General features: G+C 28.0%; 5 protein-coding genes across 5 annotated transcripts; 2 read left to right on the top strand and 3 right to left on the bottom strand.

Moving 5' to 3' along the window:
* Positions 1–5,746: 5,746 nt before the first annotated feature.
* On the bottom strand, positions 5,747–7,121 carry LOC128962488 (protein fuzzy homolog). Its single transcript, XM_054308862.1, has 2 exons — positions 5,814–7,121; positions 5,747–5,756 (listed from the first exon to the last, which is right to left on the bottom strand). The coding sequence occupies exons 1-2, from the start codon at positions 7,016–7,018 to the stop codon at positions 5,747–5,749; spliced, it is 1,215 nt and encodes a 404-aa protein (XP_054164837.1). The 5' UTR covers positions 7,019–7,121.
* A 945-nt stretch (positions 7,122–8,066) lies between these two features.
* Positions 8,067–8,999, bottom strand: LOC128962877 (SUMO-conjugating enzyme UBC9). The gene is made up of 3 exons (XM_054309282.1): positions 8,738–8,999; positions 8,513–8,651; positions 8,067–8,442 (listed from the first exon to the last, which is right to left on the bottom strand). Exons 1-3 carry the CDS (start codon positions 8,851–8,853, stop codon positions 8,218–8,220), a joined length of 480 nt encoding a protein of 159 aa, XP_054165257.1. The 5' UTR covers positions 8,854–8,999; the 3' UTR covers positions 8,067–8,217.
* A 1,185-nt stretch (positions 9,000–10,184) lies between these two features.
* LOC128962191 (PRELI domain containing protein 3B-like) lies at positions 10,185–11,338 on the top strand. Its single transcript, XM_054308544.1, has 4 exons — positions 10,185–10,242; positions 10,305–10,560; positions 10,644–10,817; positions 10,897–11,338. The coding sequence occupies exons 1-4, from the start codon at positions 10,211–10,213 to the stop codon at positions 11,065–11,067; spliced, it is 633 nt and encodes a 210-aa protein (XP_054164519.1). The 5' UTR covers positions 10,185–10,210; the 3' UTR covers positions 11,068–11,338.
* Positions 11,339–11,428: 90 nt separating this feature from the next.
* Positions 11,429–12,338, bottom strand: LOC128962531 (uncharacterized). Its single transcript, XM_054308907.1, has 2 exons — positions 11,837–12,338; positions 11,429–11,771 (listed from the first exon to the last, which is right to left on the bottom strand). Exons 1-2 carry the CDS (start codon positions 12,179–12,181, stop codon positions 11,433–11,435), a joined length of 684 nt encoding a protein of 227 aa, XP_054164882.1. The 5' UTR covers positions 12,182–12,338; the 3' UTR covers positions 11,429–11,432.
* A 2,539-nt stretch (positions 12,339–14,877) lies between these two features.
* LOC128962487 (protein escargot-like) lies at positions 14,878–16,783 on the top strand. The gene is made up of 6 exons (XM_054308861.1): positions 14,878–15,008; positions 15,489–15,677; positions 15,779–15,945; positions 16,021–16,309; positions 16,391–16,442; positions 16,579–16,783. The coding sequence occupies exons 1-6, from the start codon at positions 14,927–14,929 to the stop codon at positions 16,781–16,783; spliced, it is 984 nt and encodes a 327-aa protein (XP_054164836.1). The 5' UTR covers positions 14,878–14,926.
* Positions 16,784–17,035: the final 252 nt, after the last annotated feature.

Below are 17,035 nucleotides of genomic sequence, written 5' to 3'. Positions count from 1 at the left end.
AGTATGGTAGTATGGCAGGTGCGCTAAGGCACGCGACTATTACAGTCTACTACGTGCCCACACGCGCGCTCTCAATGTTAACATTAGCAGTTTGTGCACTAACTGTGCTCATAATGGAGAGCGGGTGAGCTATGATAAGCCTAACTTTAGACTATTTAGTGGAGTCTGTATTGACGGCTAGACTTATGAAGAGAGTATAGCCAACGCCACCACAGATGCAATACATTCCTACTTTCAAATGAATGCCGTTATTGAAGTCTATTGTAATGAAATGCATTTTCACTATACTATAAACCAGCAGATTGTCTAAACACAACAATAGAGAAAAAGGGATGCTTTACTATTGAGACATAGAATAGAGCACAGGGAGCACAAGTTGCACACAACACATACATACTGCACATATATCTACACAAAGATTCCTCATTACAACGGCACGCGTCCAATCATTTTCAACCATAATTGTTGCCCTCAACTGCACCCAATGGCACCGACATCTGCATCAATAAAGAACTCATATCTAGTATATACTGTAACATAAAAGTATATGAACATCACTGAGCACAACATATTAGCACTAGGCTTATCCCAACAGAAATACTGGTGCAATATGCTGTCCTTATATATGTAGTATTTGAAGCTTACTGTACCATATACTGTACGGTATATACCAGTATATTAATATTGTACAATATATCTACCATTAGACCACTTGTGTATCATTTTTTTTTGCTGTACATACCATATACCAAATATATATATGTATTATAAATTTAGAGTTTGTAGGGATAGTTAGCCTCCATATGCATCCGGTAACAAGCGATCTGCTTGGATGACCAACAAATCTACATAATCTACACAATATTGTTCATAGCTTTCATTACTTGATAAACGTTTAGATCAAATAGTAACAGTGAATCCGTTTAATCTTTTATTTGTGATCTCATGCCATCAAAATTAGGTTTACTTTTCAAAAGCAATTTATGTGTTGTTATTATTATTAAATAAAAAGCATTTTGCATCCAAACATAGCTATGATTTGTTAAACAATGTTTTGCTCTCTAAATAATATGATATACAGTTCGACCGTTATCTCAATCACGGTATGCCTCAAGTCATGAACCCCAACAATATTACACACAATTTATAACATTCAATGAGTTTTCCCCCACTTTTTTGTTATTAACTAAAATAACTGCCACTCAGTTACCACACCTGCAGTACAGCACAACATGACTCTATGGACTCGTGTTTGCGTCCGATTATCACTAATAACATATCATTCATCAAATGTGTAGTTTTATTGAACATATCCAACACTGAACTGATGTTCACATCATTTATTTGTATTGAATCTATTAATTAAATTAAACTTAGCATCAAGTTTGCCAATGTTTCATAATGTTTATACACTGTATATTTCTGAATATATTCGATACATTATGTAAATTTTTAAAAATAAAAAAATTGTAATTTGCTTATAACTACTGAATTAACATTATATATTGTACAACATAAACATATATCGATACAATAATTGAAATTATAATAATATAAACTTTTTTAACTATAAAATTACTGTAATTTTACATTTAATTGTTATTCATCATTTCATTAATGTTTAAATTCATTCAAACAAAATAAGAAATAAAGCAAAATAAAACTATTTAATTAAATATTTAAAAATTTATAATTGTAAGTTAGGCTAAAATAAATAAATTAAATAATAATAATTTTCAAAATAAACAATTAGTTTATAATAAACTATATCTATGAATATGGTATTAACAAATCAATTATTAATTTTATGCTTAATTACTTTACTTGTATATAATATATTAAAGATTACAAAATATAAGCTATAATTTAAAGTCCAATTAAACTTTAAAAATAGAGAAAGAGGTGTATCACAGGTATCACAGGTTTGAAATGAGGATTCAATGTCTTTAAATGCAACACCAGATGGTTAACCAATGGTTCAATTGTAGCGTTTGGTTAACTGTATTCAATGGTTGATTAATCATCAAGTTTGAACAATTTCAACCCAATGTCCAACATTCAAATTTTTGTGTAAAAAAAAGTATAGACACTCCACATAAGGGACAGCATTACAACAGATGGATCGCTTGTTTACTTGTTTTTTAACCGTAAGGCAGAAAACAGATCCAAACCCTGACTGTCCAAAAAAAATTAAATTTAAAAAAATTGGTCGACGCTTTGATAGCATAATAGGTAAGACCAGCAAAAAATCAATTGTGTTGTATATAACTAAACCAAAGTGAATGTAATTTAAAATTCTTAGTTCAAGTCTTATAAAAACTGTTATTCATTGTTATGTTTGGCATAACATTAAAAAAGTACAGTAATATTATTTGTAGCATAAAGTGGAAGCGTAAAAAAAGTTGGCTAAGCATTGATATAAGTATCAGATATTAGGGACTGACACACATGACACACGCCGGGCGAGCCCTACACGTGGTTAGGCATGAGTTCGCTGACAAACGTTTCGATAATAGCTAACAATTATTTCCTAAAATATTTTAATGTATTCATAACTGGAATTTTTATTAAATTAATAGTTTGTCTGACATGTATTTGTTTGAAAGGAAGTGGTTGTCTCTAAATAGGAACGACATGTTGTTTGCGTCGACCGAAAAAAGCCGTACGCTGTGGACTACACCTGCGTCTATATTATATAGCTAACCAACTATGCATTAACAGGTCAAGGAGGTGGTGGTTGACTTGACTTTGCTTCAATCGTTTACTATTTTATCCACAAATGTCAGGTGCTTTTCTTATGCCACTAATTACTATATTTATTAATAAAAAAATATTCTTTGTTTTGTGTTTTCCTTAAAGTGAAGTCAAGTGATGACCAAAAGCTAAAAAACCTGATATTCAAGCAATTGATGTCAACAGCGATTAACGGCTGACATCCCCTATAAAAGCATTCAATTAATTGAAGCAATCATTTGAATGGTTTTTGCTTTTAAATTAGGTTAACCTTAACAGCCAACACATTCTGCCAGACAATTGATATTATAAACTATAAATACATTAGTTTTCATTGGTTTTGTTATTTTTTGAATGAATTATTTTAATGAACAACATATGGGTAAAAGTTTAACTTAAATTGTTGCCTATGTTTGTGGCATTCAAACAAATAGTCTATTAATGATTACTTTTAGAAAGACATTTCCAAAACATTAGTTATTAATCATAACTTATTATATTCATTTGTTTTACTTAAAAAAAACGATACAAATTTTAACATTTAAACTTGTTTCTAAAATTAGTTCAAATCTAAACATATTATTAAAGTATAACATAAGACAAAACATCTAATTATTCAAATCTAACAAAAATGTTGTTTTTGCTAATATCAAATAATATACAATTTAATAATTGACTAGACTTTATAATTGATTAAATATGCAAAATATACTTATAATTCAAATATGTAAACAAGTGCTACATTCTAACAAATCAATATACAATTTATTCCAATAATGGAAATTATTTCTATATTAAAATATAATAGTAAATACTGTAAACTTTTATATATATATATATATATATTTATATATTGGTATAAATTATACTGTATAATGCTTAAATTATATTTATTTAAAATTAATGTGTATTAAATAATCTTTTTTTTTAATATCAATAGATTAATAAATGTTTTTGATAATCAAGTTTGACTTTAATAACACATTTAAGTATTTGACAATTTATTTTAATACTGTGTGTTTTGCTCGGAAATGTATAGCAGGTGTTAGTATTGAATAAAATGTAATTACATTTTCTATTATGTTATATAAATATAATTTTTATATAAAAATCAATTCATTTGTTTCACAATAACAAGAAACTGGTTATTGAGTTATAAATATATAAAGTATAATATACTATACAATCAGTCAGTGTGTCTACACCTGCTTTACATTGATTTTTGTCAATAACTTTAATGACAATTTAAACTTATATTAAGAAATCATTGTTGACACAAATGAATGCTTTAAGCTATAGTAAGAATTTTTTAAAGTGATCTAAAAGTTTGTGTTAAATGTTTAAAGTTTGTTGAAATCCTTGATATTATAGAAATACATTTTCTTACAATTTCTTTAAAATATCTATTTGTTTTATAAATACTATCATTATCATCATATATCAATAATCAATAAAAAAAAATATTATAAACTTTTATTTTAAATATTTTTGTAAAACATATTTTAGGATCATTATTATACTGTATAGACTGTTTGGGTACACATTGCTAATGTATTTATTATCAGACAATAAAAGCATAAAACAAAACAAATTGATTGAAGTGAACAAAAAATAATGTTATATAAAAGCGCTGTCCAACTGTCGAATTAAATATAATTTTGACGATTAAAACCATTTTTGTGTTGTCTATCAAAAAGCTTCCGTTCAATTATACAGAGGAACGCCACGTGTCTGCACCTGCCATACCGTGACAGCTCTACCACTGCCTACCCTCTGACCATTTGAACGACCAGACAAAAGCCCCGTTGGGTACGCATTGCTTTCCTATCTAAGACTACACTTTAAAATATATGTTTAGAAAGAAAGAAAGAGAGAGAGAGAGAGACTCTCGAGTCCAATGTAAAACTTAAAGCTTTGGGTCAAAGCAGTGGATAATTACATTGAATTGCTTTTACTTTTGAGAGATAGTCTTCCGAAATATAGCACTACTGCTAACATTTGAGGCGAATTACATAACTATTTATCATTTGTTGGGTAATAAAAACTTTGCAATTGAATGAATGTTGTTTTAGGAAAAAAGATTTGTTTCAAATTCAACAAAATAACAACTATTTCTTAAATATATTATCACAGAAAACATTAACTCTAAAAAATAATACTTTAATTTTTTAGGTAAAACTTGACTTAAAATTGCTGAATAAGGCAACAATGTTTAGTTTTGCGATATATAAGTACCTGAAAATCATTAATAACATAATATTTATTTGAAAGCATATCTCATTTCTTTCATTTTGACGTAAACTTTGTTTTTGAGTTCATTAATATAATTAAATTTGCTTTTAGACTATTTCTTAGAAAGAGTTATACTGTAAATGTATTTATAGTTAATTATTAGTTGTAATCCTTGTATTAAAACCACACAAAATAATATTCAACTACTCGTGTGGTAAATAAAAACCTTTAAATAAAAAACAGTTTTCGGTATCTTTTATGAAGAAGTAATGCATTTACAAGTTTTTGTAATAAATTTAACAATTTATTGCAACATTTAATCAATTCAAAAGTAAGACTCAGTTAAAGAATTGTTATTATATATTATTATAAATATAATGCTTTTAACATTTCTTATATAAAAACAGTTAAACAATTTTAAAAACATACTTTTTTAAACAATAAGCTATAAAAATATTGGTAATCTTACATTAGTTAAAATAAATATAAATTTTTAGTTAAAAGCTAACCTAACACGAACTCTTTTACACATGTTTTAACATTACTAAAAACATTTATCTAAATATTTATGTGTATAAATATTATAAGTTAAGGTAGTCCTATGATATTTTTTTAGGCATTTATTAGTCATAAATAATTGTTAGAAATAAATTTAGTATCGGTATAAAACAGTTTAAAACAACTTTATATTAATAACCTTACATACAGTGTATTACGAACCTAACTATCTAACAAATAATAACTAAAAAAAACTGAGCATAAAATATGACCAAGGTTACAACTAATTAGAACTTATTAACATATAAATGTTATTTTTATTTTTATAAATATAAGTTTAAATTTGAGGCCAAATATATTTATCTTTTGAAATAATGTTAAGAGTTTTATTACTGATTGATTGCATTTGATTAAGTGATGCATTGAAACGAAATGATAGATATATTTGCATCAAATCATTACAAATAATATATCCTTTTGTGGTCTCATTAACTAAATATGATTCATATTTATCACTTGTTTGCCAATTAATTGATTGCAATAAGACATTGAAATTATCATCTATTGGACCAAAAGTAAAATATAGTTTTAAGTCTTTCCTGAATATTATAAATGCGATAACATTTGGATCTATTGGATATAAGATCTGTATTTCGTTTCGCAGATATATTGAAAACTTTTCTGAATGTATTTTAGAGTCAATCAAAGGTATGGCAATCTCAGTATCAATGAAATCAATTGACGGCTCTTCGGCACACAAAAGACAAAGTACAACATTCTTTGCCAATTGACATACAATAAGACGAGACAAACTGGTCGGACAGTTATCGGGCAAATACACCGGTATTTCTTTAGTCTGAAGTAAATCGGTGTCCGATAATGAGTTGACTAAAGTTATAGCCAATAAAGCGTCTTTAGATGTGTTGAGTCGACTCCAAAAGGCATGACTTGCGGCCACCAGTTTTCGGTTAATTTGAAGCCAACAAAAGGCACTACAAGACAATTGTCCGCCGCTTTCGACCAACGATTGCATAAAATGTTGATAACTTTGACAACTCATTGAATACTCGATGTTATTCGTTATAAACGGTAGTCTTGAGAGTGGACTCGATATGAATTCATTTAAGATGTGATCAATCAATTGATATGAATGTCGAAGACATCGCTTTAATCTTTCAATGTTTTGACTCATGATTTCGTTGAGACCGCAGATCATAACCAAAGAGTCAAACACCAAATCCAACAATTGATGCAAATGAGTCTCAATAACGTCTGTCATGTGTTCAACGATTACTATTAAAACAAGACATCCTTTGAAGACTTTCCATCTAATTTGAGACTCTTTTGTCGAGCAATACATCAAATTGGAGTCATTTAATCGCGAGAAGAGATTAACGCCGTTAAGAGCAGCCATTCGGGCAAATGACAGATCATTGTCTCCAGAAGTGGTATTGCCGTTGAGTGACGAATTGGTCACAGACTGAGAACAATGTCTCATAAAGAGTGGAAGTCCTCCGATAGCCGTCACAGCAATCAAGTCAATGGTGACACTCATGTCTTCAGTGTTATCACTAAACAATTGATTACTTTTGTTGACAAATCTGATGACAATTTAAAAAACTTTAACAAAACATTTGTCGCCATCTGTTATCTAATGCCATGGATTAAAGTCGTCTAAAGATATTTAAGTATTTATTAAATACTGATTTAATTAACATAACATACAGAATGTTATACATATCTAAATTGTTTGCAATTATATAAAAATATAGTTATTGTGTAAAGTATTATAATATTATAATATATTAAATTTATTATACATATTATAATTGCAATTCACATAAACCGGTAATTTCTAAGTTTTTTAAACATTAATATAAAGTATTTATAGTTTTCTAACCAAATGTATGACATGTATGTGTTATGTATTTATAAATTTTATTTCAAGAAACTATACATTTATTTGTCAATTGATATGAAACAATGAGCTAAACTTATGTGCTTTATCTCATATTTTGTATGGTTTTTATTAAGTATTTGAAATATACTTTCTCTCAAAGTTTTGTGTTTTTGCTAACTTTAAATGTAAAGTATAAGTAATGTTTTTATTAAGAAATTTTGAAAATACTTTGAGATAATGTTTAATAGAAACAATGTTTTACAATAATTTCATTATTGAACTCATTCTCAGATTTAAATACAAACCATACGAAAGATAAAAATATATTATACTTGATATTCATAGAAAATTATAATAAATATTTATGTATTGATTTAATTTTAATTATTGATAATACAATTATGAAAATTAGTATAATAGACGCCCAATAGTTATAACAAATATCCATTAATTACTGAAACCAATAATCAAAACTTAAAACATTTACCGTACGGTAAGTGATGAACAATTATTTAATTGACAATAAAAGGAAATAGTATATTATTATTAAGATTGAATTGACACAAATTTGCTTAAAAATGTAGATATAATTGAATACAATAAAAAGTTAATTAATTTGAGTAGTAATAGTATATCAATTTTATGACTTAATAAGATATTCAGTAATTTATTAAATTTTCATTAATACATATTATTATATCTTATTAATTAAAACAATTATAAAATAAATGAATTTCAATTAGAGTTTCAAAAATATTTTTAAGAGATAATATCGTATGAAAAAAGAGTGAACATATGATAAGCATATGATATTTATATGAAATATTGTGGGAATAATCCAAAATACTCGGCGATCAGTCCTGAGATGCCATTGACTTTGCCTGAGCCTTGACTCGCTTCTCATACTCGGCTTTATTCTGGCAATAAATAGTATAGGCCTCTGCCTGTGCCGGGTCTTTGATGTTCGGCTCATTCAACAGATCCTGAATTCCAACTAAAATCTGTTTAATAGTAATGGCCGGACGCCAGTCTTTCTCCTCGTCCAATAGTGAAAGACATACAGTTCCCGATGGATAAACCTATTGTTGAGGAAATAATAACAGTTAATAAAATTAAAGAAACGATTACTACTCTAATCATATGTCATACGTTCGGGTGAAAGAGCGGCGGTTCAAACTTGCACTTCGGAGGACTCGACGGATAATCATCTTTGAAAATCATACGAATCTTATAGAGCCCCCCCTCCCACATTGTACCCTTTTTGCCAGGGATGGCACACTCCCAGTTCCTACAAAATGATAAAAACAATCATATTATTAGTGGTCATCGGTGGTCATCTCTGGTTATATCAAAACAACTCAATTCTATACAAACATCAGATTAAGGCTGTCGTCCGTGTTTTTGGTTGGTTTGGCGATAAACCCGAACGGATGATCCTTTCGCCACGCTTTACGTTCTTCAGACAAACGCGACAACGCTATGCCAGACATCTTAAGATGTGATTATCACTTAAACAAATCACACAAACAATTGTCTTAAATGTTAATTAACTAAACAATTGTTGCATTCATTCAATAACTCAAAGTCTTTATAAATGAATGAATGCATTAAATAGTGATTCAATGCATTTCATAAATAACGTCAACAATAATGCAATCAATTGTTATTCATTTGAATGCAATTATTGTTCACATTATTTGTTTTTATACTCAAATCACACATTTGTTCATAGCTTTAGAGCGCGATTGATGTCTACAATAACATCAAACATATCATTGATAATTGAATTTTATTGTTATTATTAGTTTTATATATGTTATTATGTCATAATAAAATCTAGCATGGACATTTGGATATAATTGAAATAGTACCATGCAACATTTTTAGTTTATTATAATTTTATTACTAATCGAAACATTAAATAATAAGACCTATAAGTAGTTTTAATTTTGTCAATTAACATAAAACTTTGGTCTTTTTTATACATAACGTTATGGAATGACATATGAAAAGGGCTTTACAACCACATTGTAGGTCATCGTTACGTCAATTCTTTTACTTTACAATAATTGAGTTATAAATACAGTGAACAACAAAACTAACTTAACTTTTTCATTGTTAATACTTTATTTAATTATGAATTATAAATAAGTATTGAAATAAGATATCAATTATAATTTATTAATTTTATTATTGAAGTAATATAATTATATAAACAGATTATTTAAAATTTGAAATATTTAATACTCTATTTAATATATAAATTATATATTATAATAAATATGGTGTCAAATGCTTTTAGTTAAAATAGTTTTGTTACTTAGTGTATATCTCAATGAAACTGAATGTCAATTGATTCGCAGTTTAGTCTAAATTGTGACCAAATTTATGATTATATTAAGTATTATTTAATTTAAAAATTCATTATTTATTTATATTTAAATAAATTTATGTAAAATATAAGTAAATATAATCAATAAATCAATAGATATTTGAAATAATCGGTAAGTTTTATAACCCATTATATGATGCAATCAATGGTGTGTTTAATCAATCAATGATTAATGTTTTGATTTTCATTCAAACATATCATTAATTATGAGTTATAATTGTTTTTATTGTTTTAATAATTTGATTGTTATTTTATGTATAAATATATTATTATTATTTGATTGAAATGATTGTCATATTAGTGGTAATCATGAGATGAAAATGTTGTGATTATTGCATAATAAGTAGTGAAATGACATGACTTTGAATTGAATGTCATTTAAATATATTATTGAATGAATTAATAGATATTTTATTGTTTGATTTGAAGGTTATATTAATTAAGTAACAATTATAATGAAGATCTGGACCTCAGAGCATATTTTTTCGTAAGTGTTAATTAATATTAATTTAATTGATTTATCTGATATCACATGATATACCACTGTAGCCATCCATGGGATACCGTAGTTCAAGCCGTTTGGCGCAAATACCCGAACCCAATGAATCCAGCGGTGGTCGGCATTGATGTTATTGATCGTCAGGTAGAGTCAAGTGGTGTAATGATAACCCATAGACTGATCAGCTGTGAGTGGGGTCTTCCCAATTGGGCTCAAAGAATATTAGGCAAAGACAAGACCTGTTATGCCAGTGAACACAGCGAAGTTGATCCATATAACAGAACTATGACTTTACAATCAAAAAATGTATTATTGATTTGTTATTAAATGCTATCATACTATATATGTTAGTTCTGTATATTAATTTGAGTTATTTTTATATCAAACAGTTATCATTTTGTAACGAGTTATCCATTATGGAGAAGTTGACATATAGTCCACACCCGAGTCAACCTAACAGTACATTATTAAAACAAGAAGCGGTGATCACTGTTCACGGCATTCCTCTTAGCAGTTATTTTGAAGACTTTGTGTCCAGAAATATATCATCCAATGCTAATAAGGTTTGATATAATTTTATTACGTCTATTAATTAAAGGACTTATAATTTTATTAATTGATATCATCTATAATTATCTAAAGGGACGGCAGGCCATGGAATGGGTTATTAGTAAAATTAATTGTGAAGTTCAAGAATTGACACAAAAGACTGTTAAAAGTGTTGATGAGTTAACAGTTAATGCAAAACGTTGTATAAGTGATGAATTTGTTACCAATACTCACACCAACTATCACTTTCAAGGAACAAAATAATTGTTACTTACTCTAGGAATTAATTTTTAAATTAACAATTGATAATAAATAATAATAATAATAATAGTAATTAAGAAATTTTCACTCATTTATATAAACATACCGTATATCAAAATTTAGGCTAATCTACAAATCAATGACAATTCAGTTTTAAATCCTATTTTATCAATAGGTGATACCATTGAGTGTACCTCTATTTACCAGAGGATATATTTTATAACAAAATTGAAAATATAATTTAATTGATGTTTTATTAGTTTGTTTACTTTAACCGTAACATAATTAAAATAAAAATCGAAAAATAAGTTTTAAAATATAAAATATTTAAAATGATATTTTAATTGATTTGAATACTGATAATCAATCTACTGTTGACTCAAATTCAAAATTTTGGACACTTGGACGACACGAGTGCCAACAATGACGACCTCATTAACTGGTCTGTCGTCAACAGTTCGTAAGTTTTCAATTTTGTGGATGACATCCATGCCTTCAACCACTTTACCGAATACCGTATGTTTTCCGTCGAGCCAAGGAGTGGGCACTACTGTTATGAAGAACTGGGAACCATTGGTATCTTTGCCTGCATTGGCCATACTTAGTAAACCAGGTTCTGTATGTTTAAGCTCGAAGTTTTCATCGGGGAATCGATCGCCATATATAGAGAATGATCCGCGACCGTCACCGCTGGTTATATCACCGCCCTATTGGACACAATTAAAACATTAATATATTTAATGAATGCAAATGTATGATAAAACAATAAGACCTGGATCATAAAATTAGGAATGACCCGATGAAATTTGGTGCCCCTATAACTCATTCCCTTAAAGCCTTTAGGATCAGCCAAAGTGACAAAGTTTTTAACTGTTCGGGGCGTCATTTTGCCGAAGAGAGCCATCACAACAGTTCCAACATTTTTATTGCCAATTCTTATATCGAAAATGACTTCATGTGTGACTTCAACTTCGCGTCCCTCCGATTGAGTAAAGAAAATAAATGCAAAAAACAGAACGAAGAGCTTAATCAACACCATTGCCAACACTATTGAAACGATAACTATTGTCTTCTTGTTCTTCGTCCTCAACAGTTCGCACACTCGTCGCCAACACATTCAGATTAGTGGTTCAGATAAGCCATCTCTTGGGACAACAAATATCAGGTTTGGACCAGTTTTATAATACCAGTCACTGGATCTCATTCGCTGGTATATAGCTTGAAGTCGGTCTCAACTCCAATAATAACGACTACTTGAGGAATGAGGGAAAGGGAGGAATGGGTTGCACTCATAGCAACACTTATCGCTTATTATTAATACAGATATTATTGTAATAGAGATTTGCTATATATTTGTTGAAATTCACGTTTTATTCAATTTATAATTTACATCTAATACTTAACTTTAATTCCTTAAGTTATTTAATTAAATATAATTTTAAATACTTTTTTAAATAGATTTTTTATTAATAGCATTATTTTAAATGAATTTTTATTTATATTTACATAAATGTTGAATACTTTATTATGAAATTCAGGTGAACTATACAATAATTATTATTTTGTTTAATTTAAAAAGTTTATAAATATTAACATTAATTATATTAACAAACACAAATAAATTACATTTATCATTTACAGTATATATATAAAATATATAYACAATTAAAAGTAATTATAATACAGTGTTAACATTAGAGACAGAAAACTTGATTTTGCAGATTAGGTCAAATCAGGTAATTTACTAAAACTAAGGGCAGGTCAGGTCACATACGGGTCTGTTTTTTTGGTATTTGATTATTATAACACTGTTTGTAGTAAATAAGTAATATTTAAATATAAAATTAAAAGTTTACTAAAAAAATAATATTGAATTGTTAATGTTTAAATATTAAAATATTGTAAATTTACTACAATGGTATTATTATATTTAACGCAATTACCGCTACTAATAACTTACAGTAATTGATGATAAATATAAGAAATATTTATAATTAGAGAATTTATTTTTACTAAATAACATGTGATATAACTTATTTAAAAATAACATCAAAAATGGTTATTTGTGACACTAAAATAAAAATCTGTTTTTACACTTTATATTATGAATAAAATTTCCTTTTTTGTAAAAACTTGTATAAATTAGTTGAATTGAAGTAAAAATAAATGCATTAAATGTGTTTTACTTATAAGATAAACACATTAAAAAAATTTGTTAGTATCAGTAGTGAAGAGAAAAAGACAAAACCATTAAATTGTTTTTGAATTTATTGCGGTTTCAGACACTCGTGACTCCCTTCAAGTGCTGTATATCTTCCGGTGCGTCCACACGACTATCACTCAAAGTTCAGTCATTGGAGAAAAATAGGATCACAACTGATCCACAACTCAACTACATTACGTTCAGACATATATTCAATACAATGTGTATGAAAATGTATTATATTTAATATTAGGAAAGGAAAGGCATACTAATATGTTATGAGTCCGAAAGCTTAGAGATATAAAGTTGTAGTCATATTAAGGTCTGTATGGTGTTTGAGTTGGCATCACTACAGGATCACTACAAAACATATACATATCTCGATAAACATAAGTTTGTATTTAAATGATAGGCCGACACCTGTTTCTCTTACATCAGTTTCCAACACTAATTCATTGAGTGTTTTGCTTTAACTGTCGATGAAAACCAAGTTATGTTAAAAACCATTTGTTTGTATTGCCAGAGATAGTATTGGTATGAAAAAAGCACTGGTAGTAGTTGTATAGTCAGAGACTGGTGATCACTGGCACCTCCACTGTTGAGAGATATAACGGGCTTTTGAACAACAGTTAAATCAATGTTTAGCTTTTGACTCTTCTCTCTATATATTACAACCGTTTTTCAATACAAACATTCATACAATTTGTTATATTGATGTCTTTAACTTGATTTTACTGCAAATGTTCATTAAATTAATTTTATTTTTTTCTAACATTCAAACTCTTATAACTACAAAACTTTAAACTTTTAGTTTTTATCAAAACATTCAAAATACTGTACATTAGTTATAAAACATTTTATTATTTGTTTTATGTAATTATTATTCAAATGTAGATTTACTTTAAACATATTGTGTTTAAAATAAAAATTTTATATAAATAATAATATTATTATAGTTATAATTAAATTTACATATTATTATTATATTAAACTATTATATCAATCTTTGAATTTGCAACTAAGATATAATACAATATAATAAACAAAATTCAAATAAAGACAAAAAAATAATTTAATTTTTAGTGTGCATATTATATTGAATTGAAATTAAACAACGAGCAGTCAAAATAATTTTTAAATAGTATAGAAAGATTTAATTAAATAAATTTATATATTTATTTAAGTTAATCAAAATATTAATTAATTATAGGTTTATATTTATTGAGTTTTTCAAAGTGAAAGCAATAGATAGTGATGTGTAGATCAAGACATCTATAGAGCACTTGTAAGAGCACTGATGTAACCGAAAAGCCGTACTATTTATAACCTCTTCTCCCAAATGGAGATTCACTCCAAATGTCTTAGGTTTGTATGCATTGAGAAATGAAATGCACGTAAACCCACATGTTTTCAACTTAAGATACACTACACTACTGGCATATAACTCCTCAATGAGGCCCTCCCTTCCCTTCCCTCCCTTCTCTCTCTTTTCTTTCTCATTTCTGTGATCATCCCTGTCCTCATCACTTGTACTTTCAGTGCTCTCTTTTAAAGTCTATTTGTAAGTTAAAACGTTTTCATCTAAAAGTTAAACAGTGACTGAACAGCTCATCACAAGTATAGCCACTATATTATATATCAGCTTATGGTTAGACAAAGATGCCCCGGGCCTTCCTCATCACCAATAAACGATATGATGCCAACACTTTGGACCATAATATTGAAACCATTCATTCCAGAGGTAATCTATTATTCAACTCTTTATTACACTATTAGTTAATATCTAATAACATTTTTTTTAATTTAATTATTAATTACTATAAACTCTTGATTTGTTAAGATAATAAAATTTAGTAAAATATAATTTATAATTATGTCTTTTATTTGCTTTATCTGTTATATTATTATATAATTAAAATAAAAACTTGATATTCAAATTAATTCACTGAAATTAGTTGATAATATCAATCGTGCGTTAAATATATATTTTGCAAACCTTTCCAAGAAATGAGTTATAATGAGATTCAGTAGACTTGTGGCCCATTCGGCGCACTTGTATGTAGTGTCAGTCTTGCAGTTTTTGGGCCATATTTGCTTTGTTTTTCAAATTTAATCTCAATTTCATTGCATATTTTGCATAACATTTTCATTTACATAACAATTATAACATTTCAAGTATTTCTATAATACTTAGACTAAAAAAGTGTTTTACATTTATTAGAGGGTAGTCCTGAACACAGCGTATATACTGCAGAAGACACCAAAGATTTTGAGTACCAAATCCCAACAAATGTTGATTTGTTAACATTGAAAGCCTCGAGTCCTGGATCACCGGCACGACTATACAATAGGATATCAGTATTGTCTCACACAGACTCTATATCTACACTTAACAGTCCCGCAAATACCGGTAACTTATTGTTATTATTATTGGATATTCATATTTCATGCGATTATATAGTATTTTAGAAATTAAATTCTAAAAATATTTATTAAAAATTTAAAAATTAGAAAATTCTTCAAATGGATCCCAATTCGATGAATTTGATTACAATACTGATATCTCTGAACCACAAGATCTATCTCTTCATCACTTAAGGAGTGGAACAGAGATTGTCGTTAAGAAAGAAAATACAGATTCTTATAATGTCGTCAATTGTATGACCGATGACTTAAAAGTAAGTTTATTAAACATTAGTCTTTAAAAACAAATATTTATAACAAACTTTGATAAATAAATCACTTTTTAAAAGTTAAATGAAGACCAAAGCGAACAACAAACGATATCCAATGATATTCATGTTTGTCCTGATTGTGGCAAAAGGTACAGCACATCCAGTAATCTGGCCCGACATCGACAAACTCATCGCAGTGTTACCGATAAAAAGGCCCGAAAATGTCCACATTGTGACAAAGTTTATGTCTCAATGCCCGCCTATTCAATGCATGTTCGCACTCATAGCCAGGGTTGTCAGTGCCCTTATTGTGGAAAATGTTTTAGCAGGCCTTGGCTACTACAGGGACACATACGCACACACACAGGTTTGTTAGTTTTCAAACATTTGTTAATTATCATCAATTGATGTCTGGTTTCTAATCTGGTGCTAAAACATGTTATTATAGGCGAAAAGCCATTCAAGTGCCCGATCTGTGGGAAAGCTTTCGCCGATAAAAGGTATAGATATTTGTATTTATTATTTTTAGATATACGGTTAGTGTCCGTTATATAACAACTTTTGAATTAAATTCAATAATAAATATAACAAAATTATATAACAATAACTAATATGATTATCACTGTAATGGTATAGTAATCTTCGGGCTCACGTCCAGACACACTCGTCTACTAAGCCATATGTTTGTGAACGCTGTGGTAAAGCGTTTGCATTGAAAAGCTATCTCTACAAACACGAAGAGTCTTCGTGTATGCGTTTGCATCGACACACCGGTCACTCACAACAGAGATCTGTATTATCTCTTTATGACGACTCTTCTTCGCCAACCTCTTCGGCCTAATGTATTATCTAAAGACATGAAACTCCTATTTTTCTTCCAGATATCTTACTTTTCCATTTGTATTTTTAACAATAAATATTAGTTTTTATAGAAATTTCCTAATTTTTTAGAAACATTTTTACTTCATTTCGTAAAAAAATATTTTTGCTGTTTTTTTAGTAACACATATATTTACATATTATAGATTTTATTTTGTAATTATATTTCAACATAAATGCATTAATTTTATATTCTCTTAATCCATATATATAT

Source organism: Oppia nitens, unplaced genomic scaffold (genome assembly GCF_028296485.1).
Source record: "Oppia nitens isolate AA-2021 unplaced genomic scaffold, nextdenovo-longstitch-racon4-pilon3 scaffold6_pilon_pilon_pilon, whole genome shotgun sequence".
In the NCBI taxonomy this organism is placed as follows: domain Eukaryota; kingdom Metazoa; phylum Arthropoda; class Arachnida; order Sarcoptiformes; family Oppiidae; genus Oppia; species Oppia nitens.
Note: the sequence above shows the minus strand (reverse complement) of the source record. Positions and strands in the feature narration are given on the sequence as shown.

Excerpts from the sequence above, each read along its gene's own strand:
- LOC128962487 (XM_054308861.1), top strand. The coding sequence starts at position 14,927 with ATGCCCCGGGCCTTCCTCATCACCAATAAACGATATGATGCCAACACT. Across the intron at positions 16,310-16,390 it reads ACACATACGCACACACACAG|GCGAAAAGCCATTCAAGTGC; the intron begins GTTTGTTAGTTT and ends ATGTTATTATAG. Across the intron at positions 16,443-16,578 it reads AAAGCTTTCGCCGATAAAAG|TAATCTTCGGGCTCACGTCC; the intron begins GTATAGATATTT and ends GTAATGGTATAG.
- LOC128962877 (XM_054309282.1), bottom strand. The coding sequence starts at position 8,853 with ATGTCTGGCATAGCGTTGTCGCGTTTGTCTGAAGAACGTAAAGCGTGG. Across the intron at positions 8,652-8,737 it reads GACGACAGCCTTAATCTGAT|GAACTGGGAGTGTGCCATCC; the intron begins GTTTGTATAGAA and ends ATCATTTTGTAG. Across the intron at positions 8,443-8,512 it reads CGCCGCTCTTTCACCCGAAC|GTTTATCCATCGGGAACTGT; the intron begins GTATGACATATG and ends CCTCAACAATAG.
- LOC128962488 (XM_054308862.1), bottom strand. The coding sequence starts at position 7,018 with ATGAGTGTCACCATTGACTTGATTGCTGTGACGGCTATCGGAGGACTT.
- LOC128962531 (XM_054308907.1), bottom strand. The coding sequence starts at position 12,181 with ATGTGTTGGCGACGAGTGTGCGAACTGTTGAGGACGAAGAACAAGAAG. Across the intron at positions 11,772-11,836 it reads TTCCTAATTTTATGATCCAG|GGCGGTGATATAACCAGCGG; the intron begins GTCTTATTGTTT and ends TGTGTCCAATAG.
- LOC128962191 (XM_054308544.1), top strand. The coding sequence starts at position 10,211 with ATGAAGATCTGGACCTCAGAGCATATTTTTTC. Across the intron at positions 10,561-10,643 it reads TGACTTTACAATCAAAAAAT|TTATCATTTTGTAACGAGTT; the intron begins GTATTATTGATT and ends TATATCAAACAG. Across the intron at positions 10,818-10,896 it reads TATCATCCAATGCTAATAAG|GGACGGCAGGCCATGGAATG; the intron begins GTTTGATATAAT and ends AATTATCTAAAG.